At 42.9% G+C, this 15,759-nt stretch overlaps 1 protein-coding gene across 2 annotated transcripts in view; it reads right to left on the bottom strand.

Annotated features, from left to right (window-relative positions):
• The window catches only part of TECPR1 (tectonin beta-propeller repeat containing 1), a 575,261-nt gene that overhangs the window by 163,882 nt on the left and 395,620 nt on the right, over positions 1–15,759 (bottom strand). For both annotated transcript variants that reach the window (XM_086940729.1, XM_086940728.1), the window contains exons 22-23: positions 5,990–6,082; positions 2,686–2,792 (exon numbers count right to left, since the gene is read on the bottom strand). In XM_086940729.1, coding sequence (XP_086796855.1) covers positions 2,686–2,792; positions 5,990–6,082 — 200 coding nt within the window. The remainder of the gene's footprint in view (positions 1–2,685; positions 2,793–5,989; positions 6,083–15,759) is intronic.

The following is a 15,759-nucleotide window of genomic DNA, read 5'->3' as shown; positions in this document are numbered from 1 at the left end:
CATGTTCTTTTTTTCTGTCCAGCTTACAGTAAGTCCAGGAAGTACTGGCTCGTACCCGTGTAAGAACTTGGGTTTTAATCACTGTATGCTTGCTTTTAGAGTTTTTAAAACAAACACAACTAGAACAATTGTTTTTTCTGTTTCGCAGTTTTTGTTGGCAATGTGGCACAAGCAAAGGTTTTTAATTATTGTAAAGCACACATGATGTGATAGGTTAGACTTTTTTTTATCTGTAACAACTTCTGCTTTTTACACTGTATCCCTTGTTATTTCTGAGATTGTTTGTTCCTTTTTTCTTGGATTGTATGATTTTCTCATCCATGAACCACTGCTTTTATATGCTATGTATCTTTTATGGCGTACAGCCGAAATAAAGATTTTATGAGCTTTTACCTACATCTGGCCCTGAGTTTATTGAAATGGTGTAGAAAATCATGCATTTCATATTTCCTGTTCTCTATGAAGATGACCTTATTAGGCCCAATGATACGGACCTCTTCCTAAAACAACAGGCCTGGAAAACAAAAATAATTATGACTTCGAGAAATATGGTAGGCATCATTGTCACAGAAGAATAACAGAACATCCTTATTCACATTTTTTTTCTGCACAAGAACAATGTTGGCGGTCGCTACTGTTTGCTGTCTTCGTGCTATGCATGGGAAAATTATCTGAGAGCTTAAATAAAGGCGGATTAGTTCTGCCAACTCTCCTTCATAGCAAATGCGAGCCTGACGCGGAAGGGCATTCACAATAAAGAAAGATGATGTAAGTTATCTCAGTTTGTTAACCTATGGTGAGATTAAGAAAGAGGATGCTAAGTGATTCCCAGAAACAAAAATGCTTTAATGATGTTAAAACTAGAGATGGAGAGAACACACTGAATATTATTTTCATATACAAAAGGACGGTGCACCAAACAGAGTGCTCAAAACTTCATGTAGTAATCAAATTTCTTTTATTTATATTCGGATAAAAAACCTTAGCCAACGCGTTTCGTTCGAATGAACTTCGTCAGGGCCCTTATGTGTAGTGAACATACAGTACACTAATCCCAATGGTTAGCTGCTAAGTTCACCATATACGGTTTTCCCAAGTGGCAAAGAAGTTGTTGGCCAGAGAGGGACCAATATGATAGTTGTACGTTCTTGATGATTTGGCGGTATCAGTCTCCGCAGAATAAGTAGCAAGATTAGGGTACGACCCGTATGCCGGCCGCCCGTTCGATTCACTCGTATAGTAGCATACGTCCTACTTTTTAAATACAATGCGCACTGCCCTAAGAGCCTTTAGAGCCTACCTTAGGGGTGACTTATACTTAAAAGGTTTATTTTGCCAGGCGAAATGGCAGTTTAAAACTTTACTACAGACTGCAGTGGCAGGCCTGGGCAGGTTTTAAAGTGATACTTTAGTGAGTGACACAATGAGTGCTGCAGGTCCGTAGATATAATTTATTTTACAAGCCCTGGGTGCAAGTAGTACCACATACTAGGGACTTTTAAGAGAATTAAATGTCCCAATATGGCATATGCCAATTGTACCATTTTTTGGGAGAAAGCACAAGCAATTTACCATTGGTTAGCAGGAAAAAAGTTCACAGAGTAATAACATCGACAAAAATAGGTACAACAAACGGAAGGTAGAAATCTAGGGGTGACCCTGCAGAAAGGGCCAGGTCCAACGCTATCATACACAATTTGTTCATGAACTATAACTTTTTTGCACTCTTATTTCACACCTTCATACAAAATAATGCTATCACCTGTTCCACATAATGACATTTATTGGATTTGTGGCGTGCTGACTTGACTTGAAGACCATAGAAACAAAGGGATTTTCACAATGTTCTAAAAGGCACATGGGTAGTTATTTTCGCAATATGTCGAAGATGGTTTCTACAGAGGCAGAAAGTAGCCTAAACAAATGATTTTCGTCCCGTTCTTTATGGAAGTGGATGCCTGATATGGAATCTGCCACTGTATTGTTGGACACAATAGTATGCCATCTTGCTATATAGGTAGGTTGTTTTTTATGTAAGTATGTAACAGTATTGCATTTTAGCAAAGGTCAGGATTTGAATTTAATCTTTACAACTAGAGGCTGCAAACTTGAGGAAAGTGTGACTAGTCTTAGGAGCACCACTAATTATAATTGAACTCTACTGACCAACAGGAAGTTTCAATTGTTGACCAGGTAGTTATGCAAATGACACAGAGTGGCTGCTAAGAATATGCTGCATTATACAGACATGTACTTCATCCCTTAGGCAACAAGTCTAGAAGTTAATACAGGCAGCGTCCGCAGTTCTACAAGAAAAGCTTGAGATATTCGCTATGGTAAAACCTAACCTTTGCAAAGAAGTTGTGGTACCACAACCTTGAAAAGGGTTATTTACTAATTTCACAAGTACCTTCCATGATTTGACATCTGAAAAGTAGTAAGAGTCTAATTTTGTAAGACTATTCATATCTAATTAAAGAACTATTTTTAAAGAAAATAATACCTTTACTTAATTGAACGTACCTGTTTAAAGAACTCATTTAAAAAAAAAGAATGCCACTCCTTAATTCAACGTACATGGTCAAAGAACTAATTTTAAAGAAAGAAATACCACTCCTTAATCCAATGTACCTGGTCAAAGAACTCATTTTAAAGAATAGAATACCACCCCTTAATCCAACGTACCTGGTCAAGTGGTCCCACAGAAACTTTGCGTATGTTGTTTGAAACATGCTCCCACACCGTGCCCTGGGGATAGCTTGGAGTAATTCCGTGACGGTACCATAGATTTCCTGCAACAATAAATATTGCCAAATGTTTTTAAATAGCTCCTTTGTGTGGACTTAACGTTGTGTCACTCGGAAAATACGGCACAATTAGCTTTGCTGTAATTATGTGAACTGATTAATACTGTGCTAAATATTAGTTGTATTTATGGAACGTTGATTAATACACAGAAAAGTATCTAATACATTTTTAAAGTATGGATCAATACTGCACAAAATACTTCGTTATATTTGTGAAGTACATATTACAGTAAATTCCAGCGTCCACTTAAGTAATTCCTTTGGTATTTTACTAAATCCTGCAAGTAAGATTTCCCTTCACATTGGCTTTAGTACCTGACACCCCAATGACCTTAAACACCAGCTCCTAGTTTTAATAACGGGTTGTACCAAGGCCAAAATAACAACCATCCACAGCCAAAATCCACTGATGAAGTATTCACAGAAGAAGCTATAAAGCTTACTGTCATGAGCAAGGCTGCTCAGGACAACATAAACTGGTTCTACCAGTTCATTCTAAGGAGCTCTAAACACACATTTACTGTTGAAGCACCTGATGAACAAATCACAAACGACATTTTACAATACATAAGTGTTTACCACAATGAAAAAGGGCCCTTTGATGAAGCATGCAACACTAAGTGAGTTAGGGTCTTACATACAGAAGGTGTGATGCATGTGGACAATAGTACAATGACTTTCAGTTTCTCTTGACAAGATAATTAGTCACACTTGATAAGACGACATCTCTACCCGTGAAAACTGTGCAAGAGATTAACTCCTTTTGTGAAGAGTTACTTATTGGTATTAATTACCATTAATTTATACAGCGTATCATAATTTAGTGTGGTTTCCATGCGCCTTACTTAGACACAGTTTTTATGACTCAATTGACCTGGTAGTTTAATAGAGTAATACTATAAACACTAATTAAAACTACTGCATTAGCATGCCACGTTGTGGCACCACAGCTCAAGGAAGAAAAATCCTGGTAGTATCAAGTTCCAGATTTCTACATTTTGATTTTTATCAACACCCAAAGAAAATACAACTTGCTAATAATGAACGTCCCTTGTTGTGTTTAAGGGCATCTATCTTAAGGTATCACCAGACCAGATGAACAGAAGTGAGCACTACTCAAACTGGTAAAGTTGCTACTGTCAAATGAAAGGTTTGCTTAAATCCGAGCAGAAAATGGGTGCCATCTGGTGCTGTATTGGCTAACATACACATGTGCAACCCTAGAAGAGTGTTTTTACTACTACATCCAGGAATACAATGATGTACATAGGCTGGCTCACATTAACACCATGCACTGTCAGTTTTAATGGCACACTAGCACCTTGCACTGCTGATATCCAAAAGTAATTTAGGGAGCCAGCCCTGAAAGAATGGCTACACAAAGTTTGATACCACAGAAGCATTAGGTAGTAGTTTGCCTCACACTGGCACAATCCAGTTTTCAATAGGCACAAACTGGCACCTTTGAGGGGAACGTTTGCACTAACATTGGAAAGATTACTTGAGAACTATGAATTTCGATACAACTGTGATTGCACATATTACTACCTATAAACAAAAAAACATATTTGCTTCAAAAAGCCCTGAAAAGAATTCCTTTCAGGACAGATGATGAATTTGGAAATTGGCATATGCTTTGAGGACGAAAAAATAAAATAATAATTCACCACCCCTTTTAAGTCACACTTTCTTTGCTAATTGTAATGCGTGTGAAATCTCAAAAACATGAAAGAAGGGTCTGTTTGAACTTTGGAGGAAGATCATCAAAGGATTCCCGAAAGAACTACCATTTGTGTCTGATGTCCTACAGAAATGTTTTATTAACATACCCTTGGGCCATATGTATCAAAATGTTGTTTTGCGATTCTCAAATTGGAATTTTCAGCGAATCGCAAATTGAGAATCGCAAAATGCTATGTATGTGGGATTTGCTAAAAATTTTGCGAATCCCACATATTCCTTATTTGCGAATCGCAAATTGAGATTCGCAAATAAGGAATACCTTCCCATTCATTCCTATGGGCAAGGAGGCCCATTGGAATAAATGGGAAGGCATTCTCAATTTGCGATTAGCAATTAGAGAATTGCAAATTGAGGAATCAATTTCAAGTGTGCCAGGGTGTCAAAAGGACCCCCTGTTGCACCTCTGAAATATGTATGTGTGCACATGTGGCACACATACATGCCCTAAGGGCATGTATGTGCGCAACATGGCACTTTGAAAAATGCAAAAAAGTGCATTTTCCAAAGAAATCGCAAATTTCCACCAACTCGAAGTTGGTGGTAATTTGCGATTCCTTACGGCCAAATCGCAATTTTACTGTGCGTCCTACATTGCATTTAAGGAATCGCAATTTACGATTCCTTAAATACAATCACAAAATAGTGAATCGTAAATCTTGCGATTCCTTATTTTGCGAGTGTTTTTTTTTCTCATACATTGCACACAGATAAGTTCTGCGAATTTTAGCGTTCGGGGTCGCAATTTAGCTTGATACATGTGCCCCTTTATCACTTCACCACCATCATACCTCTTAAGCCCAAATTTACTTTCTTGCTATGTACCAAACAGCAAATATAATTTATTTATCCATACCTGGCACCCTCTACTCAGAGGGGCGTGTCTGGTATGGCATATTTTGCCTTATGTTGTCCTACAACGACAGAGGACCCCCAGTCAGTGCCTGGTCTGCTGAGAATGAGTGTGGGTGAATGCACATGGGGTCCTCCTGAGGGCTTCTATCTCAGAATCTTTAATAATTACGAAGTACAGCCATACACAAGGGCCTCCACCTGATCCCTCAGATCCAGGAAAATACACATGTCTGTAAATATTTGACTGATACAGACCAAATTATGGTCCTATACTGCCTGCGCCAATGGGGGTCCGAAGACAGTGGAGCTCAGCATAACTCTTGCTTCTGGATCTAGCAAGGAATAGCACTTCGGGCCAGATGTACAACACTTTTTTGCGTCCGCAAACGGGAGATTAGCCCGTTTGCGACCGCAAAAAAGGTTCCAGGCCTGTACAAATGCTATTTTGCGAGTCACTGAACATGCCATGTACGTGTTGTTTCGCAATCGCATTTGCGGTAGCAAAATACTTGCAGTTTACCACCTACTTTAAGTAGGACATTCAATTTTACAGTGGTATAAGTGTTAAGTGTTAAAACGTAGCTTACCATTGTCATCCACAACATACACAGAGGTGTGTCCAACAGATACCTGTTTTAATTTCTGCGTTTGAGGTGATGGTATGTGGTACCAAGAATCACCTAAAAAAGAAAACTATATAATTAAAGTGCATGTTAATTAATGATCAATACGTTCATGTATTACAAAAGTAATTGACATACGGACCCCTACCCTTTATTGTGTGGTGGGAAAATCTTAAAAAAATTATATAAATCTAGTTTCTGGATCCACTTATCTTGCCCTCATATCAGTCTTGCATGAACAGGCAGGTTTACTAACTATATCCACATTTTTGTCACTTATTATGGTTTCATAGTTATGTCTTGTTGAAGGTAAGTGCACATTGCCGTTCTGTGAATATGGAATCCAAATAACGCATTACTGGTGCACAGTGCAATGGAGCTCAGAAAAACCTATAAATGAACAATTGTTACTTACCTGTAAACAGGTGGTTCTCCAGTATTGGTGTCTTTCATAGATTCACATGCTTGAATATCCCCCGTCGTCGGAGTGGGAGTCCCACGGTAAATAAAATAGCAATAATATATACTATATATATATATATATATGTAACATAAAACCTGAAATATGTAATAGAAAAAAGGCATAACAAGCCTACACATATTTCTACATAGGAATGCATGGAAAAGGAAAAAACCATTTGCAGTCTATCATTGTCATTATGTTGGTCCAAACTACAGCCAATCAGGCGCCAGCAACCCTCTAGAACCTTCTCCTCAGAGCTCAGCACCTCAGATTTTCGTAGCACAAGAGTGACCACAGAGTCTATGAGGAGAAGAGAGCCTCTGAGGGGAGGAGGGTGGGTCGCATGTGAATCTATGAAAGACATCAATACTGGAGAACCACCTGTTTACAGGTAAGTAACAATTGTTCTTCTCCAGTATTAGGGGTGTCTTTCATAGATTCACATGCTTGAATAGAATAGATAGCAGTACCCTCCTTAGAGCTGAGATTGCAAAGTACATCCTCAAAAGTTGAAGACAATAATATACAGCTGAAAAGCATATAGCAATCACAGAAAGAAATGGAGGAGGGATCAGAGGCTCACCTTATTGAAAAAGATGACGAAGCACTGCTTGCCCCACTGCGGTATCCGCTTCGTTGACAGCTTCCAAACAATAATGTCTGGTAAAGGTGTGCCTGCTGGACCATGTCGCTGCTCGACAAATCTGGTGTAGAGGCACCCCAGCAAACAACGCAGTGGACGATGCCATCGCTCTTGTAGAATGTGCCTTAACTGGACTCGGTAAAGGCCTGTCAGCCTGCTAATGACAAAATGATATGGCTGCAGAGAGCCATCGTGCCACTGTCTGTTTAGTCACTGAATGCCCTTTTCGCAACAGTCCATATGCTATAAATAGCTGATCAGATTTACGGAAAGGGGCTGCTCTGGAAATGTAGAATTTTAGACAACGTTTTATGTCTAAAGAATGTGTCCTCCTAGCTGTATATTTCCATAGGCAATAAACAGTTGATCGAATTTGATAATGACAGAGGTCCTTGCAAATAGAAATTTAAAACATCTTCTGATGTCAAGAGTATGTAAATGCCCTCTCCGCAGGGGATTGTGGATTAGGAAAAACGTCTTTAAGATAACTGGTTCTTTCAGGTGAAAATCCGAAGGCACCTTTAGGCATACCCCTTGTACGTAGCACTACAGAATTGGGCGTGAATCGTAAGAAAGGTGAATTGACAATGAGAGCTTGAACATCACAGACTCTTCTAGATGAAGTTAATGCTAACAAAGAGAAAAAACGTTGCATGTTAGGAAATTGAAATACATCCTAAAAATTGGCTCAAATGGGTGGCGCATGAGCTGCTACATTATAATGCCATGATGGAGGCGGACGACGTACAGGAGGAAACATTCTGAGTAGTCCCTTAAAGAACTGTTGTATTCTGGAAGAATAAAGAGAGATGGACCCATCCTGACGTTACCTTGAAATGGCTGCCAAAAAGACCTTCAACGTTGTATGAGATAAGCCTGATCTTGCCAGGTGCAAGAAAAAAGGTAATATCTGGTCCGGCGTTGCAAGAAATGGGTAAACCCCAGCAGATTAACACCAAATGCAGATTATTATTTATGTATTTATTTATTTTTAAAGACTGTATGTCTTTAGTAGGTGCTCTCGCGTAAGCCAGTACCTCTTTACAATCCGCCGAGATAGTCAGATGAGCTAATACAAGGTGCTCAGACACCAAGCTGCTAATTTTAGAGAAGCCGGATCTGATGGCAAATTTGACCATTCTGAATGGAGAGGAGATTTGGAATTGGTCGAAACTGTATTGGAACGTACTCTGAGAGGAGAAGAAGTTCGGTGAATCAGTATTGGCGAGGCCACCTGTGGGCGATGGGAATCAAACGATACGGCTCTTTGTTCATCTGACGGAGAATTCTCTGAACCAACGGTACCGGAGAAAAGGCGTAAGCATATATTTGAGACCAGTTTATCGAAAACGCCTTCCCCTGCGAGTCCCTGTGGGGATGCCAGCTTGCAAAGAAACAGGCATAAGCTGTTCTCTTTTTTTTTTTTTTTTTGTAGCAAAGAGGTCCATTCGATCCGCCGTTGGCTGATGCAGTTCCTATTCGTGGGTGGACACCTGTTGACCTGCTGAGGGTGTCCGCCAGCACATTTGCAACTCCCGGCACATGAACAGCCAAGAGTTTGATCCTGTGCCATATTGCCCAAGCCCATATCTCTTGGGCTTTCTGAGATAGAAGAACCAACCTCGTTCTTCCTTGTTTGTGCAAGTAAGGTATTGTCTGTGCAAACCAATACTGTGGCTCCTTGAATGATAACACGAAAGGATTTGAGGGCTAAGAAGATAGCACCTAGCTCTAGCCGATTGATGTGCTAAGCCTTTTGTTGAGGGTTCCCATTCCCTGCTCAACCTTCAACCCTTGAGATATGCTCCTCAACCCTCGAAGGGATGCGTCTGTGGTGATTGTGTAATTTGGCACTTCTGGAAGGAATAACGTACACCCCTTCTACAAATTTCTTACTTGGACCCACCAACAAAAAGGGGGGGCCTCTTGCATCCGAGGATTGATTTGAATGAGATCTACAAAGGAACTGGAGACCTGAAACCAACGTAGAAGAACCACCAAGTGGGAGATGCAAGCCCGTTGTTCGTGCGAGATAAACACCCTTGCTAGGTTGGTATTGATTGATGATCCGAGAAATGTTGATATCGGAGCTAGTACTAGTTGTGACTTGTCATGATTTATTGAAAATCAGGTCTTGAAACAGTGACTGACAAGTTTGGGTGTGCTGGACTGATTGTAAATAAGAGCGAGCCCTTATTATACAGTTGTCTCAGGAATGAGAAATTTGTATGCCTTGCAGACGTAGATAGGCTGCCACTGGTGCAGGATGTACTTAAAGACACTTGAAACTGACCTAAATCCAAGAGGTAGGACCTTTATTGAATAAGTTCTGTACCTATTGTAAAGTGTAGCCACTTCCTATGCTTAGGAAGGATTGGCACATGAAAATAGACATCCTGGAGGTTGAGAGTAGTTATAAACTCGTTCTGGCATAAGAACTAGGATTTTGTTGAGGGACAACATTTGTAAAGTTTGCGCAAAGATCTAAAATCATGCAACACTTTCCTCATTTGCTTGTTGATGAGGAACTGAGAGTACACCCTAACGCTGTTGGAGATTCGGAACCACTCCGACGGTCCCTGTTTGTATCCATATAGACACTTGTGAAAACGACACCCGTAGATGAGAAGGAGGAGGTCCCTTTGGAGGTGTAGAAAGAGGGAAATTAGACAAATTCTAAAGTGTGCCCTTGGGCATGACGTTTAAAAACCCAACGGTCCTCTGTCACCTTTGACCAAGTGGAGTAAAAGTGAGATATTAGATCTCTGACGTTTTTGGAGGGAATAAAGGTGTGTTCCCGGTAATCCATTGTTTCTTAGAAGAGTTTGCCTAGGCTGTACGATGATAGTCTAGGTAGGACCTGTTGGTACTGTGCCTATGTGACTGCGTTTGATTTGAGTAACGCAATTGATTTTGATTGTAGGAGCCAATACTGGAGGGAACTCCCTTGAAACAAAGGACGTGGAGCTACGTCCTCGGCACCACGAAAAGGCTGCGATTCTATATCCGTATCTGTATCTGTGTCCTTTAAGATGGTCTGCATTGCCTCATCAACATGCTGGCCAGAAGGGCTCCTCAATCAAAAGAACAAGTGAAGTATAGAAGTCTGAACCTCCTTGCGAAAGACGTAGCATTGAAGCAAAATTGTCTTTCCCAGACTGCCCCTATAGCGAGCTGTGGAACACCTGTACACGCAATGTCCGCTTCACAGTGTATCATTTCTGATGCACTTCTCTCTCGCTCTCACTCCTGCAGGATCTTCAAAGCGTGAGGCTTGGAGGATTCTGGAATAAGTGCTACTGGCGCCAACATGTCAGAGCACATATGGTGGCACACTTGCCCAACTGGCTTGCAAGATAATCGCTGTGCTGCCTGAATAATGACTGAGGCAGGGTAGGCTGAATAGTGGGGAGCTGCACATTTCTTGTCGAGGCGTGAAAAACAAAAACCGCCGGCACAGAGTTTGACCTCTGCATGAGTCTAACACCTTCTTGCTAAATAAAGTCTATGATAGGAACTGAACAAACTTGTTTTTGTGATTTCCCCCGGACGAGGGGAAAAAAGGGAATGCGATTCGCCGCTCTCTTCATAAGGAGGGGAAAACCTCCAATATTCACCGGAGGTGAATGCAATAGAGCTCCAGTTTTTAGAGGAAGATATAAAGGCAGGAGTAAAAAGCCACCACGCCATCACGTGGATGTAGCAGAAAGCGGCAGTCGACGAGATAAATCGTCTACCAAAACACATTGTGCATAAAAGACAACCGTGTGTGAAACCAACTGTCGACGGGCTCAACCGTCGACGATTCCAATAGTTGACAGGGTCAACCGTCAACGAAGCCAACTGGCGTCGAGGCTGAATGTTGACGGAGCTCACCGTCTACGGAGCTCACCGTCTATGGAGCTCACCGTCTACAGAGCTCACCGTCTACAGAGCTCACCGTCTACAGAGCTCACCGTCTACAAAGCTCACCGTCTACAGAGCTCACCGTCTACAGAGCTCACCGTCTACGGAGCTCACCGTCTACGGAGCTCACCGTCTACGGAGCTCACCGTCTACGGAGCGCATCGTCTACGGAGCTCATCGTCTACGGAGCTCATCGTCTACAGAGCTCATCGTCTACAGAGCTCATCGTCTACGGAGCTCATCGTCTACAGAGCCCATCGTCTACAGAGCTCATTGTCTACGGAGCTCATCGTCTACGGAGCTCACCGTCTACGGAGCTCACCGTCTACGGAGCTCACCGTCTACGGACCTCACCGTCTACGGAGCTCATCGTCTACGAAGCTCACCGTCGACGGAGCTCACCGTCGACGAGCCTGTCGTCTACGGGGCCCACCGTCGACGAGCTCACCGTCGACGAGCCTACCGTCGACAAGCCTATCGTCGACGAGGCCACCGTCGACGAGCCTACCGTCGACGAGCCTACCGTTGACGAGCCTACCGTCGACGAGCCACCGTCGACGAGCCTACCGTCGACGAGCTCACCGTCGACGAGCCTACCGTCGACGAGCTCACCGTCGACGAGCCTACCGTCGACGAGCCACCGTCAACGAGTCTACCGTCGACGAGCCACCGTCGACGAGCCTACCGTCGACGAGCCTACCGTCGACGAGCCACCGTCGACGAGGCCACCGTCGACGGGACATATCGTAGACTAGCCTACCGTCGACGAGCTTACCGTCGACGAGGCCAACTGTCGAAGAAATTACCATCGACAAAAACTCCCAGTGGTCTACGAGCCTGTAGTCGACAAGAGGGCACTGTCCTCACTGTCGTCGACGCATACCTGGAGGCGTTGTCGCTGCAGAGCAAAAGTGATGGCAAAGATTGTCGTCAGAGGATACATAGACCGTATCGTCGACAAGCTGGCACATTTTCACGTAGAAAAGTGCGCAGTGTGAGTCTAGACGCCTGAGAGTAAATCTTGTGGGCGTAGATGTGGGAGGCAGACTCAAAGAAGGCCAGAGACCCCTTAATTGTGATTTTACTTCAGCTGGTGAAGTAGAGGAGAAGCATCACTTAAAACGTGAATGTGCAGGACAAACAACAAAAATTCCTCCCACATCAGAAGGGGGTACAGTCTAAGCACAAGAACAACCCCTTCTCCTCTTACCATGTCAGAGACAAGCAGAGTGTTTCCATATACTCTTCATGAGGGTTCACAGGAAAAGGTCACAGTTTCCTACAAGTGACACAGGGTCTGAACGTGGACTTCATGTAAGAAGACAGTACAAAACTGTGATATTAAGAAGAAGAAATTGAAGAAAATTGAAGAAAATTGAAGAAAAAAACTGAGCAGAGCTCAGGGAGACTCCCTTCACACGACGTGCGGTAGAAAATCTGAGGTGCTGAGCTCTGAGGAGAAGGTTCTAGAGGGTTGCTGGCGCCTGATTGGCTGTAGTTTGGACCAACATAATGACAATGATAGACTGCAAATGGTTTTTTCCTTTTCCATGCATTCCTATGTAGAAATATGTGTAGGCTTGTTATGCCTTTTTTCTATTACATATTTCAGGTTTTATGTTACATATATATATATATATATATAGTATATATTATTGCTATTTTATTTACCGTGGGACTCCCACTCCGACGACGGGGGATATTCAAGCATGTGAATCTATGAAAGACACCCCTAATACTGGAGAACCTACCACTTCCGCATACTCGTACTGCAAACATGTACTGTACACTATGCCAGAGGGTGTCTACAACTTTCCTTAACCCCTTCGATGCTCATGACGAGCTCAGCTCGTCATGAGGCACGTTTGAGCTATGCTCATGACGAGCTGAGCTCGTCATGAACAATGGGAGTAAAGGATCTGCAGCACAGGAGGGGAAAACCATAAGCAGCGATGGTGTTAAAAAGTTTTTGTAACAGATGAAAAAGTTACATGCCTTCGGTAACGTGTTTTGTGACGGTTAATTTATCTACTTGCAGATTCCTTACCTTTTGAATATCCCAGGTGCCAGACTGGATCCGGAAACGTTAAAATAGCTCTTCCATGTCGGCAGGTGACGTAGACTCTGTGTGGACATCAGAAGTGATGTCATAATTACTTCACCGGAGTCATATAGTACCCACCCCAGCGTGCCAATGTAAGTCCCTCAACCCCACCTATTTTTCCGGTGCCAATGAGGTGAAAGGACGAGAATGACATTACGTGATTTGAGGTGCAGGGCAACAACAATCTTGGAACCGTATTAACCACAGAAGGTACCATCCATGAAGAGGGCACTGGAATAGCACAGAGAACCATACTTCAAGACAGGATGGAAACAGGACCAGTGAGGAATCTGCAGGTTCATAATAGTATCCATCAGTAAGAATGCTACGAATAACTTTTTCTTCTGATGGATACTTCTAGCTGCAGATTCTTCACCTTTTAAATAGATTATAAAGCAGTATTTCACTCAAAGGAGGAACTTGAGGTAATGGTTACACTAGGCGGTCAAACATGGAAGTCCAGGAGAACCGAGCAGGCAAAATGGCCATCCTGATGCACCTCCGAATGGAAGCAGTAATGCTTAGTATACGTTTGGATAGGCATCCATGTTGGCACTCTGCAGATGTCAGCCCCATGGAGTCCTCATGCCAAGGCTGTGGTGGAAGACTTTGATCTGATAGAATGGACTCTTATACCTTCTGGAGGATCTTTTTGCACCAAGACAAAACACATCTTAATACATAGGATGATCTTCGTTAATAAAGTCCTCTTTTGGACAGCTTTGCCCTTTCTTTTGCCTGCGAACCCCATAAAGAGCTGTTCATTAGTTCAAAATTTGCAAGTGCACTCCATATAAAAACTGTCTGCCCTCTTCGGGCTTAGCCTGTGCAGCCATTTCTCCTTCTTGGTGGAATGCAGGGTTGGATAGAAAGAAGGGCGAGTAATTCGATTTATCCAGATAGAAAGGGGTTACAACTTAGGAAGGAAAGCTGCCCTGGTTCGAAGATCTAATTGGTAAAAGAATGGCAAATGATCGATAACTCACTGGCACACTTCCCTGAAGTAATGGCAACAAGAAATACAGTTTTAGCAGTCAACAGACAACAATGAAGAACTCCAAAGACGACCGCATCAGAAAAATGAAAACTAAATTGAGGTCCCACTGGGGAATAACAAAAGGAGTATGGGGAAAAATTGATCAAGCCATTGAGGAAGTGCAGGAAAATGGTTGTACCAGGAGACAGAGGAATGCCGACAAGTCTGTCAAGTAACCCTTGATAGTCCCTACCACGCAGCCCTCTTGCACAAAGACTGGTGCAAATTTTAGCATGTCCAACAGATGAACCTTCAGGCTATCCACCCTATTTTCAGCTCACCAAGTGACAAACCTTTTCCACCAAGTGACAAACCGTTTCCATTGATTTGGGACCAGTCTTGGTGAAGTTTATTCAGTGCTTGAGCAATCAAGGGTACAGAAGGAAACATATGGCAAAGAGGAAACTCCACTTCAAACAAAATGTGATCCTCATGGCTCCTTACACTGAATACTGGAGGGCACGGAACTTTTGGCATTATGCATTGTTGTGAGTGGCAAACAGGTCCACTTGGGGAATGCCTCAATAGGTGAAGATGTACTGAATCACCTCCAGAAGGAAACACCCCTCATAGACCAAGCTGATGCCGACTGAGGCTATGACCTCTGGTGTTAAGACAGCACGCATGATGGTTTGCTACAAGCCAAACACCGTACTAGTGAGCCCAAGACTCATGCTGGTGAGCCTAAGACCAAAGAAGGTGCAACCCCACCAGCCCCCCTGCTTGAGGGGTCATATTGTTTGTCAAGATCTGGACCAACTGACAGCAAAGGGAAGGTAGAAATGTCTAAGCAAACCACCGTCAGCTCCAGCAGACCGATGTGGTAAATCTGCTCACATGGAGACTAAAGGCTTCTGATCTTATCCAGTTCCTCCACAAGAGCACTCCACCCTAGAGTGGAGGAATCTGTCACCACAGCTAGTGGGAGCTGAAATGACATGCCTAATGTTAGATACTCCTCCACACCCCACCTGTTTTGATACGCTGCAATGTCCCGGGAGACTGAGATGGTAGTCAACAACTCTTCCCTGTGCTGGAACCATTGACTGCAAAGGCATAACTTAGGAGCCCTCTTATGCCAGCGTAGATTTGTGACCAGAAGGATACAAGACGTCACTAGAGCTAGCCAGCACAAGACCAACAGGACTGGCATCTGAGCAAATTCACAAAACAACAGAATTATACATTGGATGTCTCAAATCCACGGAGGAGGTCGGAAGGCTTGTATCCATTACTGCCACTATGAACAGGAGGTGATGAGACGACTCCAGGTGGGATTTGGGCACAATGATCGAAATCCCAGGATCAACAGCAGGCACACTATCAAAAGCAAGTAGCACAGAATCATCTCTAGGGACTTTGCTTTCCTGAGCAATCAGGAAAACCTGATCGTCTGAGATGCGCCGCTTCTACCACCAGCACGGTAAAGACTCTGGGTGCCGATGACAGTTCGAATGAGAGGACTGTGAACTGGTAGTGGGTGTATCCTACTATAAAATGCAGGTACTTCCCATGTGACTTCAGGATTGGAATTTAAAATATAAGTCTAGGGGCACCATCCAGTCTTAAACCTCCAGTGCCA

The sequence above is a fragment of the Lissotriton vulgaris genome, chromosome 10 (genome assembly GCF_964263255.1).
Source record: "Lissotriton vulgaris chromosome 10, aLisVul1.2, whole genome shotgun sequence".
In the NCBI taxonomy this organism is placed as follows: domain Eukaryota; kingdom Metazoa; phylum Chordata; class Amphibia; order Caudata; family Salamandridae; genus Lissotriton; species Lissotriton vulgaris.
The sequence above is the reverse complement of the archived record's forward strand: the minus strand, read 5'-3'. Positions and strand labels throughout refer to the sequence as shown.